The sequence below is a fragment of the Thamnophis sirtalis genome, unplaced genomic scaffold, assembly GCF_051295495.1.
Source record: "Thamnophis sirtalis isolate CommonGarterSnake01/CBP01778 unplaced genomic scaffold, rThaSir2_p1.2 scaffold_15, whole genome shotgun sequence".
Lineage (NCBI taxonomy): Eukaryota > Metazoa > Chordata > Lepidosauria > Squamata > Natricidae > Thamnophis > Thamnophis sirtalis.
Genome location: NW_028261395.1, coordinates 41,135,844 through 41,163,090, shown reverse-complemented (window position 1 = coordinate 41,163,090; position 27,247 = coordinate 41,135,844). Strand labels below are relative to the sequence as shown.

The following is a 27,247-nucleotide window of genomic DNA, read 5'->3' as shown; positions in this document are numbered from 1 at the left end:
TCCACTGGGTGGCAATTTGAGAATCCTGCAAGATAGAAATTCGGCCAAGGATGAGAATGGTTGCATTGGGGGCGGGAGTCTCTGACCTTTCCAACCTCAGGGACCACTAAATTCATAATTTTAAATCTGGCGGACCACTAATATGATCTGCCTAATGGCCGGCTGGGTGGGCGTGGCTAGTTGGTCGTGTGACTGGGTGGGTGTGGCCAACTCAATGTCACTCACGTCGAAGGGCGCCTTGCCAGCCACTACATGCTGCTCCTCGCCTGCCCGCCGGGGCTCCTTAGGGCCCCAACAGGAAGCAGTTGCTGGAGCTAAGCAGCCACCAGGAGAAAGAGTTGGCAAAACAGCTCCGTTCAAATTGGATCTGGCCGAGGAGGAGGCTCAGCAGAAGGATCTCACTGAGGACTAGGAGCATAGGCTTTCCAAGCAAAGGGAACACCTGCGGGAGTGCAAGGCCAGGTTACCGGCGCCTGGAAGCTCAGCAGGCTGAGATGGTCAGCCAGTTCCAGGCCAGGATGCAGCCCCACTGGAACGAGGCCCTCCGGCTCTTTGCCACCAGCGGTGCTTCCCTCCAGCCTTCACCCAAAGCCCCCCACCAGGAGGCTGAAGCAGACCCCAAGTCGGGATTTCTGCCCCCCACAAAAAGACCCCGAAGGGGGAGACTCTCTGCAGCAACTGTTCATTGCACGTATCCGTCCCAGGGGCCGTAGTTTGAGGACCCCCGATTTAGTGCAATATGAAAAATGCAAATAATTTTTCTGCCGACCACCAAAATTTTCTCACGGACCACCAGTGGGGAATGATGGCAGATTCGGGATTTTAAAAAATTAACCCTCGTGCAAAACGGGAAGAGTTTTTCTCGCGCACCCGCCTGCAAGAGAATAAGTCGGCTTAGAAGGCTTTACAAGGGATGCAGACCAGCGTTTGAGGGGTTTAAACATTCATCTCGCAAACCCTGAATTGGAAGAAAAGAGAGAGAGAGAGAGAGAGAATTAGCCCACGTGGGCCTGTTTATCCTTCCAGAGGCTGCCTTCTCTTTGACATCCGTACAAAAAAAAACCGGCAGCTTTCTGAGAAAGTCCCCGTCTCCTTCCAGATGTTAAAAAGAAGATTTCGTTTCAGCAAAGGGACGGGATGTGTTTCTCGGTTGTAGAAACATGAGAAAGCGCCAACAGACAAGCTGTGCAGCTGCCAAAGGCTGATGTGGGGGGGAGAACGGAGGGAGGGGAAGCGAAAGGCGTTGGGACTTCCTAGAACTGGGCTCCTGATGGTCTGGCCACACGCATTTCGGTGTCCTTTGCTGAGTCATACAGCCTCTGTTTTCCCCATTTCCTCCCAATTTGCTGAGTCATCTGGTTTTTTGGAGTCCATTCACTGAATTACTCACCACTCTCTGCTTAGTTGCCTGGTTTATTTTGCTGCCCTGACTCTGGCGAAGAGTTCAAAGGAGAGAGGAGGAAGGAGAATAGAAATAGAATTCAAATTAGGAATATAATAGAGGAGAGGAGAAGAGGAGAGTTGGAAGGGACCTTGTAGGTCATCTAGTCCAACCCCCTGCCCAAACAGGAGACCCTACACCATTTCTGACAGATGACAGTCCGGTCTCTTCTTGAAAGCTTCCAATGAGGAAGCTCCCACAACTTCCGAAGGCAACTTCTGTTCCATTGGATTGTCCTCACTCTCAGGAAATTTCTCCTTATTTCCAGGTTGAATCTCTCCTTGATCAGTTTCCATCCATAGTTTCTTATCTGGTGCTTTGGAGAATAGCTTGACCCCCCCCCCCCTCAAATATTGGATGACTGATATCTTGTCTCCCCTGGTCCTTCTCTTCGACTATTATTTATATTATTGTAGAATATAAATAATATTTATATTATTTATGTAACAACAACAACAATAATAAAGTCCCAGTCAATAATATTTGTGATACATTTTTAAATGTTCAGGTGTCTGAGTTTCATATTTAATGAATAAAAGTTGTTGATAATAATAATAACAACAACAGCCTGAATGATAACATCCAGAAAAGTGAAGAACCAATGATTAAGGAAGTAAATAAAAGAGGCCTTTTAAAGACAACTAAGTCAAAAGCTGAGTATAAGGAAGAACTAATTGAGAAGCGAGCTGAAAATTGGAAAAAGAAAGCTATGCATAGCCAATACTTGAAAAGTATTGAAGGCAAAGCTGACCAAAAGCTAACTTGGAACTGGTTAAGATCAGGAGCACTGAAAAAAAGAAACAGAAGGCTTTATTTTGGCAGCTCAAGAACAAGCCTTAGCCACAAACTGCATGAAGGCAAAAATTCAACATGTTACCACCAACAGCAAATGTCGCCTCTGTAATGAGAAAGACGAGACAGTCGACCATTTGATCAGGGGGTGCAGCAAAGTTTCACGAACTGACTACCTACAACGCCATGACCGCGTTGCTAAGATCATTCACTGGAAATTGTGCCAAAAGTTTGGATTTGAGTACAGCAAAAACCACTGGGAACATCAGGCTCAGAAGTTTTTAGAGAATGAGAAAGTCAAGATCTTGTGGGACTTCAGAATCCAGACTGACAGGCCCACACTTGGCCCACAACACACCTGAAATAACAATAGTTGAAAAGAAAAAAGTATGGTTCATTGACATTGCAATACCTGGAGATACACGAATTGAAGATAGCAGCAAGAAAAAATCACAAGTACCGGGACTTGCAAATTGAAGTCGAGCGACTGTGGAAAAAGAAATCGTGTGTCGTCCCGATTGTAATTGGAGCCCTTGGAGCAATACCCAAAGGGCTACTTCGCTATTTGGAAATTCTAAATTCATCAGACTTGAACGTTCTGATTCTACAAAAAACCACCCTACTTGGAACAGCTTATATCCTCCAACGTTACCTTAATAGTTCCTAGGTCCTTGGTTAGGACTCAAGCTGTTGAGCTATCAACCAGCCCCAAAGGCTGTGAGTCTCACCAAAGACTAACCACACATCATCACCATCATCATCATCATCATCATCATCATCATCATCATCATCATCATCATCATCATCATCATATACCAGGACTTAATAAAATACCAGGACTTAAAAATTGAAATTCAACGACTATGGCACAAACCAGCAGTGGTAATTCCAGTGGTAATTGGCACACTGGGTGCTATTCCAAAAGCACTGGAATTACATTTAAAACAGTTAAAAATTGACAAAATCACCATCAGTCAAATGCAGAAAGCCGCACTGCTTGGATCTGCACGTATATTACGAAAATACGTTTCGAGGTCCTAGGCCCCTGGGTGGGGCCCGACTAGTAACCAATGCCAAATCCGGCAAAACAACTGGCCGCTGTGATACAATTGTATAATAATAATAATAATTGGATGAAGCATGTCACAGTGATACTCATTGTCATCAGGGCACTTGGTACCACGTCCAAGAATTTTACAAGATAGATCAACAAATTGCAGCTTCCTGCAATAACGCCAGCGGAACTGCCAAAAACTGCGCTACTCGGAACATCTTATATTTTAAGAAGGTCCTTGGTTGATACCTAGGACGCTGACAGCAAACCGTATCAACCATTAGCCCTCGTCACTAGTGTTTGCAATGTTCAGTTGGCTGAGTTTCATGTTTAATGAATAAAGTATATAATAATAATAATAAATAACACATAAAGAAATTGCAGCTTCCTGCAATAACACCAGCGCAACTGCAAAATACTTCCTCCAAGAACATCATATATTTTAAGAAGATACTTGGTTAATACCTAGGATGGTGGGTATCTAGGATGTCAACCATTAGCACCAGTCAATGGTATTTGTGACACAACTTTAAATGTTCACTTGACTGAGTTTCATGCTTAATGAATAAAAGAAATAACAATAATAATAACTACAACAACTTGGTCGATAGTCCGTAATATAGATACGCTTTTAAATGTTCAGTTGACTTGAATTCCACGTTTAACGAATATAATCATCCTCATCCTGCGGCAATATCTGTAACACCATCAAACATCCAGATTTGCCTATCCCAGGTCCTTGGTAAGGACTCAAAAATTGCGCTGGCTGACTGTGTGGATGATGAATAAGAATAATATTAATAAAGAAGGAAAAAGGAAGTGAAGGCACTTTTGTTAGTTTCTTGGCCAGCCTCACTTGGAAAGGAACAGCATGGAAGTATCCCCTCAAAAAAACCCCAGCCCTTTGTAGCTGGAACCCGTGTCTTGTTTGCACTGCAAAAGGTTTGAGGTTTTTTTTAAAATTAAAAATCCCTGTTGAACCGGATTAACGGCTGCCTCTCAAGCAGGATACCACAAGCAGGAGGCAGGCAGTGGAGCGAAAAGGCAGAAAAATTGGGGTTTGGCTTTGAAAAATGAACGTGTTTGCCTTTTTTTAAAAAGGTCTGCTTTGGCTTGTCTTTAAGGCACCCCTTGGCAGTCCTGTTATCAGAGTTGGAAGGGACCTTATAGGTCATCTAGACCAACCCCCCCCCCCCCGCTCAAGCAGGAGACCCTACGCCATTTCTGACGAATGGCAGTCCAATCTCGAAAGTCTCACGTGATGAAGCCCACACAATTTCCGAAGGAAGCTTCTGTTGATTGTTTTCACTGTCAGGAAGTTTCTCCTTCATTCCGAGTTGCTTCTTTCCTTGATTAGTTTCTATCCATTGTTTCTTGGCCTGCCTTCAGGTGCTTTGAAGGTGGACCCCCTCCTCTCTGTGGCAGCCCCTCAAATATTGGAAGGCTGCTCTCCTGTCTCCCCTGGTCCTTCTCTTCACTAGACCAGCCATGCCCAGTTCCTGCAACTGTTCTTCATATGTTTTAGTCTCCAGTCCCTTCATCATCCTGGCTGCTCTTCTCTGAACTCTTTCTAGAGTCTCAACATCTTTTTTTTAGTGTGGTGACCAAAACTGGATGCAGTACTCTAGGTGTGGCCTTACTAAGGCTTTCTAGAGTGGTATTAGTACCTCCCTTGATCTTGATTGTATTCCTCGCTTAATGCAATTTAATATTGTGTTCTGACCCCCCTCCTCCGTCCAGTAACGAAAGCCGAGACAAGCGTAAAATGGAATGTCCTTTAATAACAAAACCAGACTCGGTGGCTGAAAGCCAAATAAACAGATAAGGACCTTGGCAGCAAGTCCGACAAACCTTGGCAGCAATGCAGACAAACTCTGGCAGCAATCCAGCCTGCCAAGTTCGTTTCTCTTTAGTCCAAGCGTTGACTTCTGCAAGAAGGGCGTGGTACAAGCAGTCTCTTTTATAGTGTGGAGAGGAGCTTAATGACCATCAGCTGAGCGTAATTACCTCCTGTAATTACGTAGTTGTTGAGCAGCCCTTCGACGGCGTGCATCCTGGAACAACTCACTGTTGATTTCTGGATCACTCTCTCTTGTCTCCTCCCCACTGATCCAAGGCTCAGGCGCCACCTGGTGGCCAACCAGTCTCTCTGTGCCCTGCTTGGAGTCGGAACCCTGTCCAGGGTCCTCCACATCCTCCAGGGCCGACTCATAGGGCCCCTCGCTGTCGGAGTCTGGTGACAGCTCCAACGGCTCCTGCCGGGCCACAACAGGATTGTGTTGCCTTTTTTGGCTGCTGCCGCACACGGCTGGCTCATATTTAGCTGGTTGTGCACTAAGACTCCACGATCCCTCTCCCAGTCACTGCTATTAAGCCTGGTTTCACCCAGTCTATATGTGTCCTTTTAGTTTTCCTTACCTAAAGTGTAGCACTTGACTTTTCTCTACGTTGAATTTCATTTTGCTTTTTTATTCAGTTTTCATTTTCATCACCACGTATACCATCATCCCCGTCTCCTTTTCTCCCTTCTCTAGGACTGCCCACTTGCTTGGGTGAACGTGATGCTCTTTGACTACCAAGACCAGCTGAAAACCGGAGAATGTGTCCTACCCATGTGGTCGGCCTTCCCAGGTGGGATAAATCCTTCCCGTTCCTCTTTTTTCTAGGGACAACAGGAAGGGCTTCCTGTTGGATGAGTCTGCTCCTTTAATTTACGATTATTTAAACCCATCTGGTTTCTGTTGAACCAGAAGGCCTAAAAGACAAGAGTCAGGTTTTAAAGATAGAATCCCAGAGTTGGAAGGGACCTTGGACCTAACCCTAACCCTAACCTCCTGTAATTACGTAGTTGTTCTTGACGCCGAGTAGCTCTTCGACGGCGTACATATCGGAACAACTCACTGTTGGTTTCTCAATCACTCTCCCCTGTCTCCTCCCCACTGATCCAAGGCTCAGTCGCCACCTGGTGGCCAATCAGTCTCTCTGCACCCTGCTCGGAGTCAGAACCCTGTCCAGGGTCCTCCACATCCTCCAGGGCCAACTCATAGGGCCCCTTGCTGTCGGAGTCTGGTGGCAACTCCAACGGCTCCTGCTGGGCCACAACAGTAACCACTCTGTGGTCCGGGAGTCATTTGATCCTGCAATTTAGAAGAGTACAGGATTGCTTTTGGATATGGAGGCTCGACTTGATGGCAGATAAGTGCAACTGCGAAGCACGGACTCCTCGCCGTCCTGACTGCATGAGTAACACTGCCTTGTTACCTGTTCTTTGGAACAAATTGTAATTTTGCAAGCAAGAGATTGGTTCTGTTGTGGCCCGCCAGCAGCAAGGGGAGCTGGCAGCAGATTTGGACAGTGGGGAGGTTGGGGAGGAACATGGGTCAGTCCTGGAGTCTGGGGAAGGCTCTGATGAGGGCTCTGTGTCGGAGGCAGAGAGAGGGCCAGAGCCGTAAGCCAGTTATCAGCTGCCTTCGGAGTCAGACATCAGTGAGGCAGAAGAACAGTTGGAGCCTGTTCCTGATGTGCGCAGGTGCAGAGCTTGCCAGGAGAAGGGAACAACTAAGGAACAAGAGCCGATTCGGGAGTAAAGCCACAGGTGGATGGTGAATGGCCCCTCCCATAGGGAATAAAGAGGAGCGAAAGGGGAGTGGAGTTTGCAGGAGACAGTTAGTTCAATTCATTAGTGTGAAGATCCGTTCCTGACTTCTTGCCAAGTAATTGCTGCTACAGCATGGTGTTTGGAAGATATCGGCCTGGCAGCTCTCCAAGCCTGATAAAGATCTGTCGTTGTGAACTCTCAGGAAAGACTGTTGGCCGGGACTTTGCTGGAGAGGAATTCCTTTTAACCTAAATTATCGGGACAAGGAGTCTGCTTTGTAATCTTAGGAAGCCGAGGTCAGAACAGGTTCTGTCCCCCCCCCCCCCCCCAGGCAGTTAAACGGTGAACAAGGTATTCACTAGAATTTGCTGATATCGGATGTAGGAGCCCGGTTCACGCAGGGCGCGGTGGGATAACGTCCCAGTGATCGCGGTTTGTTCCAGCAGACACGGTTACGGCACCCCGTAAAAAAACCTAGCCAAGCGAGGCTCTGCGTTGGAATGGAGCCGTTTGGTAGCTTGTGCCCTTTTGCCTTCCAGATGAGAAAGGGGAATTGTTAAACCCGACGGGCACCATCCAGACCAACCCCAACACAGAGAGCGCGGCCACGCTTTACATCCGCTTTCCCGGCATTTCGTTGTACCCGATCTACTACCCTTCCATGAGACAGGTGAGACCCTGTGTGAGTGGGTGGGTGTCTTCCCTGCTGCTTGTTTTGTGTTCTGGGTACTGTATTTTTTGGACTATAAGACGCACCGGAGTATAAGACGCACCAAGATTTTGAAGAGGTAAATTTTTTTTTTAAAGGTTTTTGCACTCTGCAGGCCTCTCAAACCTTCTGCAGGTCTCGTTTTTGTGTGAAAAATGGGGCATGCAGAGAGTTTGAGAGGCCTGCAAAGTGCTCCTGGGGGCTGGTGGGGGGCAAAAACGAGCAAAAAAAGGCCCGTTTTTTTTTGCAAAAATGGGCCTGTCTTTTTTAACAAAAAAAAGGGCATGCATAGCATTTAGGAGACTTGTAGAGTGCTCCTGGGGGCTGCAGGAGCAAAAACGAGCAAAAACTGGCCCATTTTTTGCTCATTTTTGCCCTCCCCAGCCCCCAGGAGCACTTTGCAAGCCTCCCCAACCCTCTGGGGGTCCATTTTTGTGAAGGGGGCGAGGTTTCGGGAGGCCAAAAATGCTGTATTCAGTATATAAGATGCACCCAGATTTTCACCCTCTTTTTCGGGGGGAAAAGTTGCGTCTTATACTCCGAAAAATACGGTAACTGGACAAATATGGTATGGTATGGTTGTTGTGTGCTTTTAAACTATGGTATTGTTTTGTCTGTCTTTTTATTCCTTATTTGTACCCTTCCCCCTTGACTTGGGTTGTGAGCCGCCCTGAGTCCCCTTCGGGGAAAAGGGCGGCATAGAAATATAATCAATTCAATTCAATTCAATTCAAATAGGCCCCTGGGACCATCGCTGGGATGGTTTTTCCCGATTCTCTTGGTGTTCGTGGGTCGAAGTTTTTCCCAAAAGCAGACAAGGAGCGGAACTGTGAACCAGATCTGGATCTTTTGGTTCCCAAACTAACAAGATCCCGGGGGTTTGTGTGTGTTGCACTTTCTTCCCCAAAAGGGGTCCGCAACATTTAATCTGCCCAAGCGTCATGTTTTTGCATCTGAAATTCAATGTATTCATTTCAACAGTGGACAACCTGTTGTGGATTCTTCTTTCCTTCCAACCTCTTTCTTCCAAAACACAAAAATGTGAAGATTTGTAGAAAATACCAGTGGATTTCTTGGGAAATTTTAGTCCAGGAGCAACCGATTCCATGTGGCCTTTCCTTCCCGAATCCCACAGAAGGGACTAGTAGTGTTGTCGAGGAACTATTAATGGTTTTTCAAAGAAATTTGCCATCGGCTATAATATTGGGAAAGGATGGCTCAGCGGCTAAAGCGCTGAGCTTGTCGATCAGAAAGGTCGGCAGTCCGGCAGTTCGAATCCCTAGCGCCGCGTCATGGAGGGAGCTCCCGTGACTTGTCCCAGCTTCTGCCAACGTAGCAGTTCGAAAGCACGTTAAAAATGCAAGTAGGAAAATAGGGACCACCTTTGGTGAGAAGGGAACAGCGCTCCGTGCGCCTTAGGCGTTGAGTCATGCCGGCCACATGACCACGGAGATGTCTTCGGACAACGCTGGCTCTTTGGCTTTGAAACAGAGATGAGCACCACCCTCTAGAGTCGGGAATGACTAGCACACATGTGCGCGGGGAACCCTTACTTTTTATAACATTGGGAATCAGTGTTGTTGTATTTATTTTGTACAATGACAATAAAGGCTATACTATTTAGTAAGAAAATGCCAACTGGGAATCTCCCCCAAAGGAAGGGAAAACGAAGACCAGATGATAACTGAAGCCATTTTCTCTTGAAGTCCATCTTTCTTGGAGGACAAACATTGTTCAAATACCATTTTTGTGTTGGTGTGTTTTATTGTTTCAGATCTTAGAAAAAGGGCAGAATGGCCATGCTGTCTGCAGTACGGGGGAGGATCCAGACGAGGTCAGCACGAAACAAACTCTCTATTTTTTTTTAATGTCTGGCGGATATTTTGAGCTCTATCCATAGTGCCATGCAGAAATTCCGCTTAAAACGGGAATTGGGGATACAGGGAGGATAGCGTTAGTCCTGGACGTACAGCCCATTCATTTAATGACTGCTCAGATTACAGAAACATCAGAAAAAGAGGTTTACAACCGATCCTTGGGGACCATTGCAATGTCTGAAGAGCCACGGTGGCGCAGTGGTTAGAGGGCAGTACTGCAGGCTGCTTCTGCTGACTGCTGGCTGCCTGCAATTTTGCAGTTCGAATCTCACCAGGCTGAAGGTTGACTCAACCTTCCGTCCTTCCGAGATTGGTAAAATGAATCCATCCATCCTCCCTCCCTCCCTCCCTCCCTTCCCAATGGTTGGAATGCAGTATTGCAGGCTAATTCTGCCCACCATCAGGAGTTTGATCCTGACTGACTGGCTCAAGGTTGACTCAGCCTTCTGTCCTTCCAATGTCTGTAAAATGGGGAGCCAGATTGTTGGGGGAAAGAGGCTCACTCTGTACACCGCTTAGAGAGAGCTGTAAAGCACTGTAAAGCGGTATATAAGTCTAAATGTTATTGCTATCTCTACAGTCACGTGATAAGAATTGGGCGTTTGGGTGTACTTACAGTGTTTGTAGATATCCTAGGATCATGAGACCACTCAGTGGAGACCTACCCAGCCGGCTTCCAATATGGAAACTCAATCTGGGCAGCTGGAATTTGCTTTACGACGGAGTGATTTGCCTAACAACGGTGATTTGCCTAGCCGCCGTGGCAAAATAAATGGTTGTACAAATCAGTCCCCACTCCGTTCTTAACAATTGCCATGCTTAGCATTGAAAATTCTTAGCCCAAGTTGTGATCGTAAGTTAAAAACAGAATAACGGAGCCGGAAGGGACCTTGGAGGTCATCTAGTCCGACCCCCTGCCCGCTCAGGAGACCCTATTCTATTTCAGACAAATGATGGATAATAATAACAGAGTTGAAAAGGACCTTGGAGGACATCTGGTCTGACCCCCTGCCCGCTCAGGAGACCCTATCCTGTTTCAGACAAATGATGGATAATAATAATAATAACACTTGAATGGGAACTTGGAGGTCATCTAGTTTGACCCCCTGCTCAAGCAGGAGACAGTATTCCATTTCAGAAAAATGATGGATGATAACAACAGAATAACAGAATGAAAAGGGACCTTGGAGGTCTTCTAGTCGGACCCCCTGCTCGCGCAGGAGACCCTATAGCACTTCAGACAAATGATGGATAATAATAACAGAGTTGAAAGGGAGCTTGGAGATCTTCTAGTCCAACCCCCTGCTCAAGCAGGAGACCTTCAAAAGACCCAAGCATGCCCTCTTAAAAGCAGGGACCGAATCTTGAATATTTCAACCTTCCAAGGCCACTGTTCAAAGACGGTTTTTTCCCCTCCTTATTTAAATCCAGCAACGCGATGGAAATTAAAGCAATTAATTTTTTTTAAAAAAAGTTGTAAGAATAGGCTTGCTGGCTAGGGAATTCTGGGAGTTGAAGTCCACCCGTCTTCATGCGGCTAAGGTTTACCATAGAAAAGATATTTCCTACTCAACAATGCCTGGGCTTAATTTTATATCCTTAATTTTTATATTTACATTTCTGTATTTCCTTTTCCTCTCCTGAACTAAACTAAACAACTGCTTTTCTTGTGCAGGGGACGATGGGCTTCCCCTTTTGAGCCCCTTTTTTTAATCCCTGAAGAATCCCCCCCCCACTTCCCCCCCATAAGCCTGCAAAAAAACAACAGACAGCTTTTCTAAGCCCCCCCTCCCTTCAAAAAGTCTTTTAACTTCGTCCTTTTCTAGTGGGGTAAATTGTCAGCTTTCTGTCTTGCTCTTGACCGCCACCTTGTGGTCTGTCTAGAAACAGCAGCTGAAGGAGATACTCGAGCGAAGATCCTGTATCGAACTATATGAGCACGAGAAAGATTTGGTGTGGAAAATGAGATACCAGATTCGGGATCAGTATCCAGGAGCGTTGGCTAAACTGCTTATGGTAACCAAGTGGAATAAACACGAGGATGTGGCTCAGGTGAGAATTTTAATTAAGATCCGCCGGGGGACAAAATATTTAGCCGGGGATGACAAGCAATTAATTTTAGAAACTCATCTATAAAGCTGCCCCAAATTCAGACGTAGTAGTCTGCCAATTCTGACTGTTTGGCCGAACTGAGAGTGGAAATTTAAATCAATTTTTAACTTTGTTCTCCTTTTTGCTCTCTAGTTTTATTCTTTAAAAAAATACTCTACTTTTAAATCAATTTTTAACTTTTAAAGTTTCAATTTTACTACTTGAGAGGTTCATCTTTTACTCCAGCTTTTTTACTCCAGCTAGTAAAGCATGTGGTGAATGAGAGGAAGGTTTTCTCTACTAAGCAAACCAGAATTCTATTTTACATATTTATGTATTAAATTATATTGTATCTTATCCTATAACTATTAAATGTTATGCTACTTTTATTATAAATTAAGGGACGCAGTGGCTCCGGGGCTAAGATGCTGAGCTTGTCTATTAGAAAGGTCAGCCGTTTGGCGGTTCAAATCCCTAGTACCGCGTCACGGAGTGAGCTCCCGTGACTTGTCCCAGCTTCTGCCAACCTAGCAGTTCGAAAGCATGTAAAAAATGCAAGTAGAAAAATAGGAACCACCTTTGGTAGGAAGGGAACAGCGCTCCATGCGCCTTTGGTGTTGAGTCATGACGGCCAAATGACCACGGAGACGTCTTCGGGCAGCGCTGGCTCTTCGGCTTTGAAACGGAGATGAGCACCGCCCCCTAGAGTCGGGAACGACTAGCACACATGTGCAAGGGGAACCTTTACTTTTACTATTTTGAATTGTTTGTATAGGGTTTTATTGGCGATATGTGTTTGAACCTTGTGCTTTGATATGGCCTACAGGCTAATCGATAAAGCTATAATTGTATAGGCCAGGCTGTTAAATCAAGCCTCCTTATGTAGGGGCAGTGTACCAGGACAGCGTTACCTTCAGTGCTTTTGTAACAGAAGGGGGGTGTCGGGCGGCGTCCAAAATACAACAAAAGGCTTGGCCTCATCCAGATCTGACCCTGCTCTTTTCTTGCAGATGATATTTTTGCTGCAATCTTGGCCCGAGCTTCCCGTTCTCAATGCCTTGGAGCTTTTAGATTTCAATTTCCCCGATCCTAACGTGAGCTGCTTCACCGTCAATTCCCTGAAAAAGCTGACGTGAGTTAAAATCCCTCTCTCAAAGAAAGGGGGGGGAGGAAAGAGGGATGGGGTGAGGAAGAGAGAGAGAGAGAGAGAGAAAGGAACAGCGGAGGCAGTTTTGAAAAGGAGAGGATAGGCTGCAGTTGTGCTCTAACACAATTTCGGGTTTTACTTTAAAAAGGGGGACAAACTTTAAACCTCGGCGATTTTAAGATGGGTGGGTTTCAACTCCCGGAATTCGCCAGCCAGCCGTGAATTCCGGGAGTTGGGTAGACATTCAACTCTCAGGTTAAAAATTGCCAAGATTGAAAAAATATCGATCCGAGGTACTGTTTGCGTACCTTTCTGGCGGATGTCTTTCTGGCTTTGAGAAAAACATGGCAAAAAGTGCGTTGTCAAAACACAGAGGGAGATGAAATTGACCGTGCGAATGAGGGGGGGGAGGAAGAGGGCTCGGGGTTGCTGAACTTCCCCCTCCACTGAATGTGGCACTCCCCCAGGGGGATTGGACTACAAGTCTCATCATCCCTGTCTCCCGGATCAGAGGTGGGTTGCTCCTGGTTCGGCCCAGTTCGGCCGAACTGGTAGTGGAATTCAGGCCTGGGTCGCAGAACTGGCAGTGACCCAGGCTGGCCACGCCCCCCAACCAGCAGCAACCCACACCTGCCCAGGATGGGAGTCATATCAATCCTCCAACGGGAGATATATATTTGTTTTAAAGATCCGACAGTTCCCTCCCCTCAACGGGCCAAAATGGGTTAGTTTAAACCTGGATCGTGGTTAGTATAAACCTGGAAACCCAGAAAACAGGATAATTCCCTCAGGATTAAATGTGTTGTCTGAATGGCTATGCATGTTCTGACCTAGGCTTCCCCAAAAAGCAGGAGGCAGAGTCCTGGTCCCGACAAAACCTCTTTTATTAAACGAAGGTGAATTCCTCTCATTCACATTCAGCCCAAGGCCTGGCAGTCTTTCCAAGGAGTATTTATGACCACCGACCTTATCTCTCTTGGAAAGCTGCCATGTCAATATTTTCCCAAATGAGGTGCTGTGCAAGGAAAGACTGGGCACTGAGTCTCTGAGATTCAGGGACAGATCTTCACACTCCTGAAATAAATCTAACAGCCGACTGAACAAATTGTTTCCTGCAAAAGCCCACTCCCCTTTCGTTCCTTTTTTATTCCCTCTGGGAGGGGCCATTCACCTTCCATCTGTGGCTCTACTCCCAAGTCGACCCTGATTTCTGAGCTGTTCTTTTCTTCTGGCAGCTCTGCGCATGCGCACACTGAGAACAGGCTCCAGCTGTTCCTCTGCTCCACTACTGTGTAGCTCCGTAGGCACCTGATCACTGCCAGATGGCCTCGGCCACATCTCTGCCTCCGACACAGAGCCCTTGTCCGAGCCTTCCCCAGACTCCAAGACTGGCCCATGCTCCTCCCCAACCTCCTCACTGTCTGACTCTTCTGCCAGCTCTGCTGGCTGCTAGCGGGCCACAACTTGAGAGACCGCCTCCTGCCAATTACCTCCCTACGACCTATTAGATTGCACAGATTAGGCCTCCTCCGAGTTCCATCCGCCAGTCAGTGTTTGACTGGCAACTACGCGGAGGAGAGCCTTTTCAGTAGTAGCTCCGACCCTTTGGAACGATCTCCCAGTGGAGATTCGCACCCTCACCACCGTCCAGACCTTCCGCACAGCCCTCAAGATCTGGCTATCCCATCAGGCCTGGGGATAAAGATTCTAATCCGTCCCCACCCGAATGATGAATGAATGTTGTGTTCTATTTTTACTTATGTATTGTCTCATGTCTCGTCTTGTATTCCCCTCCCTATAAATTGTGAGCCGCCCTGAGTCCCCTCAGGGAAAAGGGCGGCCTATAAATAATAAACAAATACAAATACAAAATACAAATACAACGATGCAACCGAGGAGGCCATCGATTAACCCTCTGCTCTTCCTTCCTCAGGGATGCCGAATTGTTCCAGTATCTCCTACAGCTGGTTCAAGTTTTGAAATACCAGTCATACTTAGACTGTGAATTAACCAGGTTCCTTCTGGGCAGGGCCTTATCCAACCGGAAGATCGGCCATTTCCTTTTCTGGCATCTCAGGTGAGAAAAGAGGATTTTGGGAGAAACAAGGCGGGTTTACGATCCGTTTCTCTGGGATTGGACATTTTGAGGAAATAATGAGAGACACATACACACATATACCCATCCATCCCCAGCCCTTTGCTTACATTCACTTCTCAGCAGTTGAGATTTGGAGATAGGCTGCCCTGGAACATGGAGGCTTAGTTAACTGAAATCAGTGTTGTTTCTCTGTGTCATATGATATATGTGGGTGTATACACAATTTTGCATTTATTTATTTTGTCATTTATTTTATTTAGTAGTGTAGAGTGGAGGTGGTGACCCTTTGAGAGCTGAATGCAATGAAATTTCATTTTAGTATAAGCCGATTAGACTTAGAATAACTTTGTCACTTATATCACAATAGCACTTAGACTTATATACTGCTTTACAGCTGCTCTCTAAGCAGTTTATAGCGTCAGCCTATCGCCCCCCCCCCCAACAATTTGGGTCCTCATTTCACCCACCTCGGAAGGATGGAGAGCTGAGTTGACCTTGAGCCGGTCAAGATCGAATTCCTGGCAGTGGGCAGAGTTAGGATGCAATACTGCATTCTAACCACTGAGAGGGAGGGAGGGAAGGAAGGGAGGGAGGAGGGAGGGAAGGAAGGAAGGAAGGAAGGGAGGAGGGAGGGAAGGAAGGAAGGAAGGAAGGAAGGAAGGAAGGAAGGAAGGAAGGAAGGAAGGAAGGAAGGAAGGAAGGAAAACAGCAATAGCACTTAGACATATATACCACTTCACAGCCCTCTCTCAGTGGTTTACAGTCAGCCTCTTGCCCCCAACAATCTGGGTCATTTGACCCACCTCGGAAGGATGGAATGCTGAGTCAACCTTGAGCCTGGTAAGGTTTGAATTGCCAAATTGCAGGCAGCCGGCAGGCAGCAGAAATAGCCTGCAGTACTGCCCTCTAACCACTGGGCCACCAAGGCTCATACGTATGTTAATTTATCAAGTCCCCGGGGGAAATCAGGAGATTTGGGCAGTTCAAATGAATATAAAAATGTATTGCAAGCTTAAGCTCTCTACAAGAATCTGAACTACCAACAGTCAAGGGAAATGAGCGGGAGATAAGAAGAAATTCAATGAGCCACAGCTGTCCAGGGTTATGGCAATGTATTGTAACTCCCCCATGATTAAAATTCTGTCTTTTTTTTTTCTTGCTCGGGTTCCATGTCTCCTTCGACGTTTTAACCGTGGTTAGATCGGAAATGCACTTCCCTTCACTTGCCTTAAGGTTTGGCCTGATTCTCGAGGCCTATTGCCGGGGAAACGCTCACCATATCAAAGCTCTGATGAAGCAGGTAAGGAGGCTCCCTTGGGAAGTGAGATTGGTCTAGGGCAGGGGTCAGCAGTCTGTGGCTCTGGAGCCGCATGTGGCTCTTTCATCCCTCTGCTGCAGCTCCCTCTTGCTCAATATATGCGTCACAACTGCCAATGTGTGATGCCTGCCGGCATTTGATTTATTCAGTTGTTTGACCCCAGATAGGCCAACCATGGATAAATCCAAGAAAAGAAATGTTTCCTTTAACCTTTAATTCAACTACTTATGCTAGTTTTGTGGGTGCAGGAAATAGTCATGCACGGGAAGAGTTTCTGTGGCTCCCGGTGTTTTTTCTGTAGGAAATGGATCCAAATGGCTCTCCCAGTGTTTAAGGTTGCCAACCCCTGGTCTAAAGAAATGGCAGGCAGATGCGTGCATGTACACATACATACATACACACACACACACACAGGACCATCATCATATCAAAGATATCTTAGTCCACAGAAGGACGAAGGGCGTGGGAAGGAAACTCCTAACTCAAGTTTTATGTCTGTTTGGGACAGGTAGAAAGCAGGATGGTTAGCTTTTTCTAGTTAAATGGGCTCAATCTGAACCACTTGGTTATCGCTGTTGAAGGTTGCATGTATCCTTCACAAATGCCTTGTAACACCCGTGCACACATATCGGTCTTGGTGAGAGCCAGACACATAGCCATTTACCCAGAGATGTCATACCAGTTTGGTTGATATCAACAAAGACGAAAAAAGAGGAAAAGGCCAAACAATATGAGTCCATATGCCAACTCAAGTGGCCTGTGAGAACTGCCGAGAACTTGTGCGCCTGATCACCTTTGGCCAAATAAGTATTCTGTTATTATTTATAACCTCAAGAGGATAGTCAAACAGTGTTGTGGCCTGCCAGCAGAGCTGGCAGCAGATTTGGACAGTGAGGAGGTTGGGGAGGAACATGGGCCAGTCCTGGAGTCTGGGGAAGGCTCTGACGAGGGCTCTGTGTCGGAGGCAGAGAGGGGGTCAGGGCCATCTTGACAGTTATCAGCTGCCTTCAGAGTCAGACATCAGTGAGGCAGACGAACAGCTGGAGCCTGTTCCCAATGTGTGCATGCACAGAGTTGCCAGACGAAGGGAACAGCTAAAGAACAAGGGTTGACTTGGGAGTAAGACCACAGGTGGACGATGAATGGCCCCTCCCAGAGGAAATAAAACAGGAGCGAAAGGGGAGTGGAGTTTGCAGGAGACCATTAGTTCGCTTCATTGGTTCCTGACTCTCCGAGACTCCTGGCCAAGTTCTGCAGACCTCGGCCTGGCAGCTCTCCAAGCTAGATAAGGTCTGTGACCGTAAATCCTCCCTGGAAAGACTTTGCTGGATGTGAATGAGCAGAATTCACAGTCAATTAATAAAAGGGGTTTTTGTTGGGGCAAGGAGTTTTCTTCATGCTCTTGGGAAGCCTCGCTCAGAACAACCAGCAAAGACAAAAAAAGAGGGCGAGACCAAACAATATGAGTCCATATGCCAACTCAAGTGGCATGTGAGAACTTCCGAGAACTTGTGCGTCTGATCACAGTTGGCCAAAGAAGTATTCTGTTATTATTTCCAACCTCAAGATATACAATCAGTGTCTTAGCGAGCCCCTTGTGGGATCCATTTGATCTAATTTTCTGTCTTCTCTCCGGATTCAACTCAAGGGGCACTTGAGAACTTCTGCCCCACAGACAAATTCCTTGTTTGTCTAATCACATTTGGCCAATGAAGTACTCTGTTATTAATTTCCAACCTCTAGAGCAGTGGTCTCCAACCTTGGCAACTTTAAGACCTGTGGACTTCAACTCCCAGAGTTCCTCAGCCAGGTTTGCTGGCTGAGGAACTCTGGGAGTTGAAGTCCACAGGTCTTAAAGTTGCAAATCTGGCTGAGGAACTCTGGGAGTTGAAGTCCACAAGTCTTAAAGTTGCAAAGCTGGCTGAGGGACTCTGGGAGTTGAAGTCCACAAGTCTTAAAGTTGCAAAGCTGGCTGAGGAACTCTGGGAGTTGAAGTCCACAAGTCTTAAAGTTGCAAAGCTGGCTGAGGGACTCTGGGAGTTGAAGTCCACAAGTCTTAAAGTTGCAAAGCTGGCTGAGGGACTCTGGGAGTTGAAGTCCACAAGTCTTAAAGTTGCAAAGCTGGCTGAGGAACTCTGGGAGTTGAAGTCCACAAGTCTTAAAGTTGCCAAGGTTGGAGGCCGCTGCTCTAGAGGATTGTCTTAGCAAACACCATGTGGGATCTTAACTTTCTGTCTGTCTCCAAATTCAAGAGTGAAGCTCTCAACAAATTGAAGGCCTTGAATGACCTGATCAAGGTCAGCGCTCAGAAAAACACCAAGCCTCAAACCAAGGAGTTCATGCATACTTGTATGCGCCAAGAGACCTACCTAGAGGCCCTCTCCAATCTCCAGTCCCCTCTGGATCCGCGAATCCTCCTGGCAAAAGTCAGGTAAGAGGGCTGAAGAAAGTGGCGTTGGGGGGGGAGGGGAAATGATTTCATGGTGGGACTGAAAATTGATAGGGTCGTGTCAGAAGGCCAGCCCTGTCTTGCTGGGTTAAATGATAGAATCATGTCAGTTGAGAGTTGTGATGTCAGGGTTCCAAAGAGCATCCAAAATTAAATCAGTGTCCAAGGCAAAGGATTCCTCAAAGTTCCAATTTATTAAAAGAGACACGTTGGCACATCTGAGAAAACCCGAATCTGAAAGCTCCCTGGTTTCCCCACCCAATTGAAAGTTCAGGATCCTGCCCCAAAATTCACAAGCTCATCACATGGTCCAATCGTTCACTTCCATGAAGACAGATTCCTCCCATCCAGACCCTGCCAGGATGACCTTGGCTTTCTAAGAAGAATGTTGTTATGGCTACATACTACCCAACTCCACATAATCCCCCCTACCAGTTTCCCATGATAGAAAGTGGGGCAGGCCTGACTGAAGTCCCAAAAGCAAAGATGGCTTGCAGGCATGACACATGATTCAGGGCAGCCGCTAAAAATGATGGGCATTGTAGCGCTGAGATGGAATTGGGGGTGAATGAGGAAAGAGAGAGAAATAGCTGCAACTTGTCATTCATTCATTCACATTTAGACAACTACCACTCATAACTGGCTGATTTAACTCAGTGTTTCTCAACTTTGGCAATTTTAAGAAGGGTGGACTCCCAGGATTCCCTGGTGTTATGGCCCGCCAGCAGCCGACGGAGCTGGCAGCAGAGTCAGACGGTGAGGAAGTTGGGGAGGAACATGGGCCAGTCCTGGGGGCTGAGGGAAGCTCAGACGAGGGCTCTGCGTCGGAGGCAGAGAGGGAGATAGGCAGCAGTGAGTCAGAGGAACAGCTGGAGCCTGTTCCCAGTGTGCGCATGCGCAGAGCTGACAGATCAGAACAACTAAGAAAGCAGGGTTGACTTGGGAGTAAAGCCACACCTTGGAGGTGATTGGCTCCTCCCATAGGAAACAAAAGTGGAGCGAACGGGGAGGGGACTTTTGCAGGAAACAATACTTTCCTTCGGTCGTTTCAAGAGTGGAAAGTTCTGTTTGTGACTATAAGAAGCCAAGTTTTGTCTTGCCTTGAGTTTGGAAACTAGTGGAACTGCTCTGGCAGCTCGCCAAGTGAGATAAGGTTCGTGTGGATAAACATTCTTCTGAAAGACTGTTTGCCAAGCCTTGCAGACTGTGAATGAAAGGAATTCACAGTCATGTAAATAAAAGGGGTTTTGCCGGGGCCCAGAGTCTGCTTCTTGCTTTTTAAGGAAGGTCGCCAATGAAGTATTCTGTTATTCCTGCCAACCCAGCTGGGGAATTCTGGGAATTTAAATACACACACACACACACACATACACCTTAAAATTGCCAAGGTAGACAAATGCTGATTTTACTTAAAAGTTAGTGTGTGCATGTGTGTGTTTAGGTCAGTTCTTCGGTTTAAGGAGCGGTAAGGATTTTATTTTCCTCCCTTTCAACAAGGGACTTGTGTTGTGTGTCCCACCCACCCATCCACTCTTTTGTGTGTGTCTCTTTTCAGCGTAGAGCTTTGCACCGTCATGGATTCCAAGATGAAGCCGCTATGGATTATGTTTAGCAACGGAGAGGCAGGAGGAAACGGCACCGGCCTGATATTCAAAAACGGGGACGGTAAGAGAGAGAGAGCGAGCAACAAACCCAGTTTTGGGTTAGCAAGATACTGTGTGCAAGGGGTCAGGCTAGATGTCCTCACGCACCGTTTCCTTCCCCTGGGATGAATTCACTTACTCCTTCCACTGCAAGGCAGGTTTAAGAGGAAGCCTCCCCCTCTGGATTGGCGTTCGGTGTTTTTCTTAAGTTAAAGGGGAGGTGAGCCCGTCACAGGTACAGTATATGTGGCACCTCGCTCAATAGTAGTAACTATGAGATGGGATCTTGGAGTCCTAGTGGACAATCACTTAAATAGGAGCCAGCCGTGTGCAGCAGCTGCCAAAAATGCCAACACAGTTCTAGGCTGCATAAACAGAGGGATAGAATCAAAATCACATGAAGTGTTGATACCACTTTATTAAGCCTTGGTAAGGCCACACTTGAAATACGGCATCCAGTTTTGGTCGCCACAATGTAGAAAAGATGTGGAGACTCTAGAAAGAGTGCAGAGAAGAGCAACAAAGAGGATTAGGGGACTGGAGACTAAAACATATGAAAAGCGGTTGCAGGAACTGGGTATGTCTAATTTAATGGGAAAAAAAGACTAGGAGAGACACAATAGCAGTGTTCCAATATCTCAGGGGTTGCCACAAATAAGAGGGAGTCAAGCTATTCTCCAAAGCACCTTGAAAGCAAGACAAGAGGCAAAATGGGTGGAAACTAATCCAGGAGAGAAGCAACTTAGAACTAAGGAGCAATTTCCTGGCAGGGAGAACAATTAACCAGTGGAACAACTTGCCTCCAGAAGTTGTGAATGCTCCAACACTGGAAGTTTTTAAGATGATGTTGGATAACCATTTGTCTGAAGTGGTGTAGGGTTTCCTGCCTAAGCAAGGGGTTGGACTAGAAGACCTCCAAGGTCCCTTCCAAACTCTGTTATTCTATTCTACTCTACTCTATTCTTCCATAAAGACTTCGGCTCCAAGGAGAAACAAAATATTAAAAATATGAGTGAGTCGATGGAGCTGCAGAGGATTTTAAGCCATGCTAAAAAAAAATCCTGCATCCAGGGGGCCTTAGTGCTCTCTGAACTTGCTTTCCTGCAGACATTTCATTACCAAACTAGCCAACGTTATCAGATGCATCTCCGCGTTCGTGGCAGATTTTTGCATCCTTCTGCCTAGCCAAAAGCGCCCCCTTGTGGTCCAGCTGAAAAAATTCAGGGCGATGAATTTGGACACGGATCTCATCCTTGTGATTTCTGGTTGGAGAAAGTTGAGGGTTGTAGGAAAGATGAGAGAGACATGAAGGGCCAAACCAACCTTTCTCCAAGAGCCGAGGTGGCGCAGTGGTTAGAGTGCAGTACTGCAGGCCACTTCAGCTGACTGTTATCTGCAGTTCGGCGGTTCTAATCTCACCGGCTCAAGGTTGACTCAGCCTTCCATCCTTCCGAGGTGGGTGGAATGAGGACCCAGACTATGGGGGCGATATGCTGACTCTGTAAACCGCTTAGAGAGGGCTGAAAGCCCTATGAAGCGGTATATAAGTCTAACTGCTATTGCTATTGCTATTTGGCAGATCTCCGCCAGGATATGTTGACCCTCCAAATGATCCAACTCATGGATATCTTATGGAAACAAGAAGGTCTCGACTTGAGGTGAGTTGATGTGGGGGGTAAACTGTCCCAAAGAATGTAATACTTCGCTTTCTGCAGCTGTAATACAAACCTTGGAGGGTGCTGATGAAGTCCCTTCTCCATCCTGTTTCTTCTACAGCAGGGGTGTCAAACACGAGGCCCACGGGCCGGATCCGGCCCATGGGGTGCTTAGATCTGGCCCGCAGAGTTGCCCTGGAAACAGCGAAGGATTGGCCCGCGGAGCCTCTGCCAGTGAAAATGGAGCTCGAAAGAGCCGCGCACGTCCCTCCCAGACTCCACATTTCATCAGCTGTTTTCGCTGGGAGAGGGCTGCAGGAGGCTGTCGCAGCCTAAAACGGAACTCGGAAGCCCATTTTTGCCGGCAAAGCGCTTGGGCCACCACAGCAACCCCCGACACGAGTGACATCAAGCTGGCCATGCCCACCCCAAGATCAAACACAACCCTCAATGGAATAAAGTTTGACACCCCTGCAGTCTTTATCTTCCGTTAACTCCCGCCAGTTGTGACGGAAGTGTCCCCTTTCCTGCTCTTCGCTTTTCATCTGATCCTTCTTCCAAAGGTTGCTTGCTTGAGTTTTGATCTCAACTTTGGGTTCGGTAGAGGTGCCGGTACCCTCTCTGACATCTCACATATCACCTCCACCAGGGTAGGGTCTGATGATTCCTCTCTCTCTCTCTTCCTCTCAAGGATGACCCCTTACGGCTGCCTTTCCACAGGAGACAAAATGGGGCTGATCGAAGTGGTGATGAATTCGGACACCATCGCCAACATTCAACTCAACAAGAGCAACATGGCGGCCACTGCCGCTTTCAACAAGGATGCCCTCTTGAATTGGCTGAAATCCAAAAATCCCGGGTATGTTCTATGGGAAGCCCCCAGGCCTTCCAGATTGGCTGGGACTAAAACTCCCAGAAATCTTCGCTAGCTCAGCCGATGTTGTGTCGGTGACTCAGATCTTGAATGAAGAGGCTCAGAATAAAAGGTGGTCCTAACAGGGACGTGGTGGTTCAGGGGCTAAGATGCTGAGCTTGTTGATCAGAAAGGTCGGCTGTTCGGCGGTTCGAATCCCTAGTGCCCTGTAATGGAGGGAGCTCCCGATATTTGTCCCAGCTTCTGCCCAACCGAGCAGTTGGAAAGCACGTAAAAAATGCAGGTAGGAAAATAGGAACCACTTTTTTGGGGGGGAAGGTAACAGCATTCTGTGCGCCTTTGGGCGTTGAGTCATCCCGGCCACATGACCACGGAGACGTCTTCGGGCAGCGCTGGCTCTTCGGCTTTGAAACGGAGATGAGCACTGCCCCCTAGAGTCGGGAAAGGCTAGCACATATGTTCAAGGGGAACCTTTACGTTTACCTATAAAAGTCTAAACAAATTCAGGCTTGAGAAGACTATGAAGATGAGATGCAATGGATGAAGGTTTACTCAGAAATGGCCCCTGCCCATTCTCTACTCAACTCATTTAGCTGGAAGGAGCAGAGGGGTACATGTGAAACATGGAACATGGAATACAAACATGTTAATGACCGGCTGGTCTCAAACAACCCAGTTCTTCAATAACTCTTTAAGTAGATCCTTCTCGTGATGCTTTTGAGGCCCTCAGATACTTAACTGGATGAATTGTCTTTCTTAAGAATCGTAAGAATTGAGGGCAGCAGAGCTTAAAATGAATTTAAGGGAGGAAGAGAAGATCTTTTGGGGGGATAAGAATTCGATCTTGGGGCATTCTTTGGGCTGTTTGCAGCTTGGAAAGGGCACCACGGGGTGAGGTTTTTATGCCACCTCCAAGAGCCAAGTTGACTTTTCCTTCAACAGCCTGTTCTCCTCTCTTGTGCAGTGATGCTCTGGAGCAGGCCATTGAAGAATTCACGCTTTCATGTGCCGGATATTGCGTGGCTACCTATGTGCTGGGGATTGGCGACCGTCACAGCGACAACATCATGGTGCGAGAGAATGGCCAGGTATTTTGAGGATCATGATAGCCATCGCTCTTAGACTTATATCCTGCTTAATAGTGCTTCACAACCTTCTCTAAACTCAGCAGTTTACAGAGTCGGCATATTGCCCCCAACAATTTGGGTCCTCGTTTTACCCACCTAGGAAGTATTGGGAGGCTGAATCAACCTTGAGCCAGTTGGTCAGGATCGAACTGCTAGCAGTGGGCAGTCAGCCTGCAATAATGCAATCTAATCACTGTGAGGGAAGGAGAGAGGGACGAAGGAAGGAAGGAAGGAAGGAAGGAAGGAAGGAAGGAAGGAAGGAATAGACTTAAGACTTATATACCGCTTCACAGTGCTTTTACAGCCCTCTCTAAGCGGTTGACAGAATCAGCCTCTTGCCCCCAACAATTTGGGTCCTCATTTTACCCACCTTGGAAGGACGGAAGGTTGAGTCAACCTTGAGCCTGGTGACATTTGAACTGCCAAATTGCAGTCAGTAGAAATAGCCTGCAGTACTGCACTCTAACCACTGCGCCACCGCAGCTCATACCTGACTTTCCTTGTTAATTCCCATTTTATTCTATAGGAACCAAAGGTAGATTAGTGGATACAGCAATAGCACTTAAGACTTATATACCACTTCACATATTATTTTGCAACCTAAAAATTCCTAACGAGTTGGTTAACATTGTCCAAGTTAGGGTTATGCATTTCATTCATATTGTGATCCCCTGCATTGTAAATTGCTTGATTCTAAATATTACATACAGTTTTGATTCTGTCAAAGTTTGTTGAATAAATTCAAATCCAGAAGTGCACACAGATAACGGATGCAGCTGGATTCATTAACTTCTTGATACGCATAAGAATAGATGAATAAATGTAGAATACCAACAGATGGTTCTTCCAAGTAAACACAAGGCAGGAGAGTTACAGACAAACACAAGCAGTTAGTTTCATTTCAGCAGACAAGCCCAGATAAACTGCTAGTTTACTTCTCAGAGCAGCAAATTGCTCAAGTTTCTGTTTCAATTCTCTGCACAGACTCAGTGTCAGCGTTCCAAATATTATGCAGAATTAAATCAGAGTCCAAGGCAGAGCTACCCTCAAAGTTCCAATTTAATAAGACAGACATGTTGGCAAATCTGTGGAATCCCAAATCTAAAAGCTTCCTGGGATTCCACCCAATTGAAAGTTCATGATCTTATCACCACACCCATAAATCCATCACATGGTCCAATCTTCTTTGGCCACGCTGGCATTTCCACCCATCTAGTTCCGGTCAGATGCAGAGGTGTGGAGACAAAAGATAACTTTGATTTCTAAAAAGGAATGACAACAACACAATTCTACTCCTTACTATTCCCCCTCCCAATTACTACACTAATGAAATAGCATAATGAAATAATAGAGTGTGTGGCAGGCCAAAGATCCTAAAAAGGAATATGACTGCAGGCCTGACACTCAAGATCTGTTGAAGCTCCCATTGGCTGACTTAGTTGCTATGCCTGTTCATTGGCTGACCTTGTTCCCATGTCTCCCCCAGTCATGAATATTTTAACAGATTCGGAATTCTTTCATACACACGCTGCTCCTTTTTTGTTTGAAACAAAAACACTGCTGGATTTGCAATGTGAGAATTGTAAAACGTTTTCCTCCCTTCCCTTCAAACGTCCCTCTGCAGTTGTTCCATATTGATTTCGGCCACTTCCTGGGGAACTTCAAGACCAAATTTGGAATCAATCGCGAGCGAGTGCCTTTCATTCTAACTTACGATTTTGTCCACGTGATCCAGCAGGGGAAAACCAGCAACAGCGAGAAGTTTGAAAGGTAAGCGTGGGACGGAGGCTTGTCGTTCGGTTTCAACCAAGGTCCCTCTCCTCCGCAGAGGGGAAATGCTCGTGGTTGGTCATATAGGGAGACTCAGTGTCAAAGAGTGAAACATCGGCAGCTTCAACTTGCCCTTAAGAATAAGGGGGCGGAGGTGTCGATTACGAATGGGTTAGTTTGGAGAAACGAAACTTATACGGTTTCACTGAAGCTTGTGAGACTCTGGAAACCTTTCAAGGACGTCTTAACAAGTGCGAAGAAGAAGGCAGATAGTTCCCATAACAAATTTGTTTACATGGTTTACAACAGAGGTGGGTTCCTACCAGTTCGCACCAGTTTTCGCACCAGTTCGGTAGAACCGGTTCGTCAAATCTACCGAACCGGTTGGAAGAGGTTCCACCAGTGGACCGAGAAAGCAGGCCACACCTACAGAAGAGGTTCCAAAAAATTTTTAAACCCACCACTGACACACACACACACAGACAGACTCACACACAGACAGACTTACACACAGACAGACTCACACAGAGAGAAAGAGAAAGAAAGGAAGAAATAAAGAAAAAAGAAAAAGTGAGAGAGATGAAAGAAAAAAAGGAAAAAGGGACAGAGAGACAAAAGGAAGGAAAGAGAGAGAGAATGAGAGAGAGAGAGGGAGGGAGAGACACATGGCCGGCAAGCCACTCCCACCAGGTCACATAGCCAGCAAGCCACTCCCACAAAGGAGGCCACACCCACAGAGTAGGTTCGAAAATTTTTTGAAACCCACCACTGGTTTACAAGGAAGCCTGGGGGCAGGTTGGCTGGGAAAAAACATTGTTTTAATACGTTGAACTGATGCCTGAGAATTTCAGAGTTAGTTTTACCTCGTTATTATCATGCAGTATATTCAATAAATGGTAAGCTTATCAGAAATTAAATGATCCATGACTTTTATTTGGATACTCGAGCTGGATGTTGATACTGAGTAGGCAGGCCCCCAAATAAAGTTCAGTTCAATTCAACTTACAGCTGGCAATTGATCTCCCAAATCCGGGACTAAGTAGTTACCCCAGGGGTGAAATTCAATTTTTTTTTACTACTGGTTCTGTGGGCTTGGCTTGGTGGGCATGGAAGGGGAAAGATACAGCAAAATCCCCATTCCCACCCCACTCCAGGGGAAGGATATTGCAAAATCCCCATTCCCTCCCCACTCCAGGGGAAGGATACTGTAAAATCTCCATTCCCTCCCCACTCCAGGGGAAGGATACTGTAAAATCTCCATTCCCTCCCAACTTCAGGGGAAGGAAACTGCAAAATCCCCATTCCCACACCACTCTTGGGGAAAGGATATTGTAAAATCCCCATTCCCTTCCCAATCTTGGGGGAAGGATACTGCAAAATCCCCACTCCCTCCTCACTCCTGGGGGAAGGATATTGTAAAATCCCCATTCTCTCCCCATTCCTGGGGGAAAGATACTGCAAAATCCCCACTCCCTCCCCACTCTGGGGCCAGCCAGGGATGGTATTTGCCGGTTCTCCGAACTACTCAAAATGTCCGCTACCGGTTCTCCAGAACCTGTCAGAACCTGCTGAATTTCACCCGAGTTACCCCATGTGATCTTTTC

General features: G+C 46.7%; 1 protein-coding gene across 1 annotated transcript in view; it reads left to right on the top strand.

The window, feature by feature from the left end:
• The window catches only part of PIK3CD (phosphatidylinositol-4,5-bisphosphate 3-kinase catalytic subunit delta), a 49,258-nt gene that overhangs the window by 20,373 nt on the left and 1,638 nt on the right, over window positions 1–27,247 (top strand). The window contains exons 9-21 of the mRNA XM_087701805.1: window positions 5,822–5,918; window positions 7,425–7,555; window positions 9,369–9,428; window positions 11,356–11,523; window positions 12,573–12,694; window positions 14,643–14,786; window positions 16,008–16,107; window positions 18,378–18,556; window positions 20,130–20,239; window positions 21,797–21,875; window positions 22,564–22,731; window positions 23,711–23,834; window positions 25,498–25,643. Coding sequence (XP_087557931.1) covers window positions 5,822–5,918; window positions 7,425–7,555; window positions 9,369–9,428; window positions 11,356–11,523; window positions 12,573–12,694; window positions 14,643–14,786; window positions 16,008–16,107; window positions 18,378–18,556; window positions 20,130–20,239; window positions 21,797–21,875; window positions 22,564–22,731; window positions 23,711–23,834; window positions 25,498–25,643 — 1,628 coding nt within the window. The remainder of the gene's footprint in view (window positions 1–5,821; window positions 5,919–7,424; window positions 7,556–9,368; window positions 9,429–11,355; window positions 11,524–12,572; window positions 12,695–14,642; window positions 14,787–16,007; window positions 16,108–18,377; window positions 18,557–20,129; window positions 20,240–21,796; window positions 21,876–22,563; window positions 22,732–23,710; window positions 23,835–25,497; window positions 25,644–27,247) is intronic.